The sequence below is a fragment of the Crocodylus porosus genome, unplaced genomic scaffold (assembly GCF_001723895.1).
Source record: "Crocodylus porosus isolate Cpor-Errol unplaced genomic scaffold, CroPor_comp1, whole genome shotgun sequence".
NCBI classification, from domain to species: domain Eukaryota; kingdom Metazoa; phylum Chordata; order Crocodylia; family Crocodylidae; genus Crocodylus; species Crocodylus porosus.
Genome location: NW_017728904.1, coordinates 1,347,608 through 1,350,347, shown reverse-complemented (window position 1 = coordinate 1,350,347; position 2,740 = coordinate 1,347,608). Strand labels below are relative to the sequence as shown.

The 2,740-nt window shown below is 65.5% G+C and overlaps 1 protein-coding gene across 1 annotated transcript in view; it reads right to left on the bottom strand.

Moving 5' to 3' along the window:
- Positions 1-261: 261 nt before the first annotated feature.
- The window catches only part of EFNA1 (ephrin A1), a 5,523-nt gene continuing 3,044 nt past the window's right edge, over positions 262-2,740 (bottom strand). Inside the window, exons 2-5 of the mRNA XM_019556728.1 lie at positions 1,929-2,351; positions 1,747-1,812; positions 1,342-1,392; positions 262-1,183 (exon numbers count right to left, since the gene is read on the bottom strand). Coding sequence (XP_019412273.1) covers positions 1,068-1,183; positions 1,342-1,392; positions 1,747-1,812; positions 1,929-2,351 — 656 coding nt within the window. The 3' untranslated portion in view covers positions 262-1,067. The remainder of the gene's footprint in view (positions 1,184-1,341; positions 1,393-1,746; positions 1,813-1,928; positions 2,352-2,740) is intronic.

The window sequence follows — 2,740 nt, the reverse complement described above, 5'->3', positions numbered from 1 at the left end:
CCGCCCCGCCTTCAGGCCCGGGCTGCGCCGCCCCCGCCCTCCGCAAACACGCCGTGTACAGAGCCTGGCCCTGGGCGGAGAGCCTAGAGCCTCTGCCCCACGCCCCGCGGCGCCCCCGCCGTCCCCGTGCCCAGCCGCCTGCGGCAGTGGCTGCAGCCCAAGGCAGGTGAGGAGCAGGCAGCAGCGCTGATCCCTGCAGCTATGGCCCCTGCGCCCAGCACACCGCACCAGGCTCCCCTCCCTGCCCACATCACCAGCCCGCTCTTTTCTGTTATTTATTCTAAACAAAACGTATAAAAACTCCCAGAGGAGGAAGGAAGCTGCACAGATGAAGAAGGGGAAAGGGCTGAGGAGGGAGGGTCACAGTCCTGTGCTCCAGGCTCAGGCTGCTGTGGGACAAGGGGGGTGGAGAGATGCTCTTAGCAGCCCCCGACGCTGCATGTCCTCGGTGCCTGCGGGGCTGGCAGATGCTGGTGCTCCAGGGCTGGGGGCACTGCCCCGGCGCTGCCCCCCTCCCATGGCTCCAGGTTCACTCCCAGGACCCGCTCCAGTCTCAAGCCAAGGTCACCGCTTCCAGAGGTCCTGCTCCAGCAAGGCCAGGCCACCACCAGCATGGCTGAGCCCCAGCATAAGGGCCAGGCCCCAGGCCATGCCCAGCTGTGCATGCCCTGCCTGCAGGACATATCCATGCTGTACAGTCAGAGGTGGCTCCTCTAGGTCCCCAGTCCAGCCCACAGGCACTATACAGTGGAAGGAGGAAGTGCTTGCCATCTCCATTTTTTGGCAGGGGAGCAAATGTATCCCTGCCCAGGTCCCACTGCTCCCTGCAGGGCTGAAGTACAAGCTGCCAGCTCAGCTTCGGGTCCCCAGACCCCTAATACTGACAAGTTCTCAGCTGCCACCACGTGCGGGAGGATCACTGGCTAGGCATGGGTGTGCATGAGCCACACACCCGTGCTCCATGGGCACAGGAGGTCGGCTACTATGCCGGGCCTGCCCCTCTGTCCCGCCGACTCTGTCCTCCGCTGTCCTGCCACTCAGTCCATGTGGCCGGGCCAGGCTGGGCCTCACAGGCCAGGCAGCACCAGAAGGGGAAGGAGGAGGCTGAGGAGGGCAACGGAGCTGCTCCTGCGCATCGCTGCGTTCTGGTCCACACTCCGCAGGACGTGCTGCGCTGGGTCGTCTGCGGGGGACAGGGTCCAGGAGCGGTGTGAGCCCCATGCTGCCTGTAGCTACTGCCACAATTGCATGCCCACCCTCCAGCCCATAGCAGCTTCTGGCACCACCTCCCCCCTCTGTGGCTGCCCCATCTCTGCAGACCCATCTGCCCCAGAACCATACCTGCCAGGATCCCGCTCCGCTCCGTGGGGATGGGGCTGGGCGGCGTTTGACCTGGAAAGCAAATGCAGAGATGCAGGTGAAGGGCAGCCTGCAACAGCCAGGTCTCATTCCAGCATCTGCCCATCCCGTCCCTTGCTCCAGGGGCAGGCACTTGGTGTACTACAGAGACCCCCACCCCTCGCCCCCAGGCTGGCCAGGGGCCATGGCGGGGGTCTGACTCAGCGGGTGGGTGGACAATGCAGCTGCCTGCAAGGGCACAGCCAGGGCTGTGACTCAGGCTTCCTGTCCCCGGATGCTTGGCACCTGGGGGTCACAGAGGGTGAGAGGGGTTGGGGGAGGGGAAGAGATGCAGGGGCTGAACTGGCAGCAGGGGGGCAGCAGGACCCAGCACCCGGAGATACTCACTGGCTTTGCCAACCACAGTCACCTTCAGCTTCAGGCAGGTGTCCCCATGGTGGTGTATGGGCTTTGCTGGAGAGGAGAGACACAGGTCAGAGGGACCACAGACCAGGGAGCTGGGTCAGGGCAGCGCAGTGCGCCCTGCAGACCCTTCCCGTCCCAGCCCTGCCAGGCCCCTGGGCACTCACAGATGTAGTAGTAGCTGTGCCCCTCCTTGAACTCCTTGCCCAGCGTGAAGGGTGTGAAGCGCTGGAACTTCTCCGAGAAGCGCTCAGGGCCGTGTAGCGCCGTTGGCTTGTTGCACTCCCAGCGCACCTGGTCCTTGGAGTGTGGCTTGCAGGTAACAAACTCCTCACGCTCCACCAGGTACAGCGTGTAGCGCTCCATGGCATGGGCGCCTGTGCTGCCCTCCTCGTAGTGCGGGCAGATGACGTCCAGGTAGTCATTGAGCCGCACCTCCACCACGTAGTCATCCCACAAGAACCTGGCGCAGAGCGGGGCAGTCAGCACAGGGGCACAGTGCCGACGACCTGCAGCCAGCACCCCCGTGCCCGGCCCCGGAGGGTGGAAAAGGGGAAGAGGTGCATCCTGCCGGACTCTGCCCCTGGGAACTTTACAGGATGGAGGAGAGGGCTGATGTGCCTGGTTTGACACCTCATAAACTCCAGGCCAGCTCAGCCTGGGCCCCTCCTGGCTCCCCAAGAGCCCCGGGGGGCAGACAGCCTGTCTCCTGCTCTCCCGGCCGGGGAATCGCCTGGGCTGCCCCCCCGGAGCAGGCAAGCAAAGCCAATCTGCCCCGGTGTGCGTGGGGGGCACCGCACTGACCTGCCCGCCAGCCCCAGGCCCGTTGCAGCTGTGGCCTCTGCACCCCCCGGCCCGGGCATTTCAGCGCCCAGAGGAACTGGGACCAACAACATGTTTGTCAACAGGCTTCCTGCCCCCGGCGCCTGCCCTGGCCGCCCGCCAGCCCCTGCGGGAAGGAAGAGGCCCCTCTCCCGGC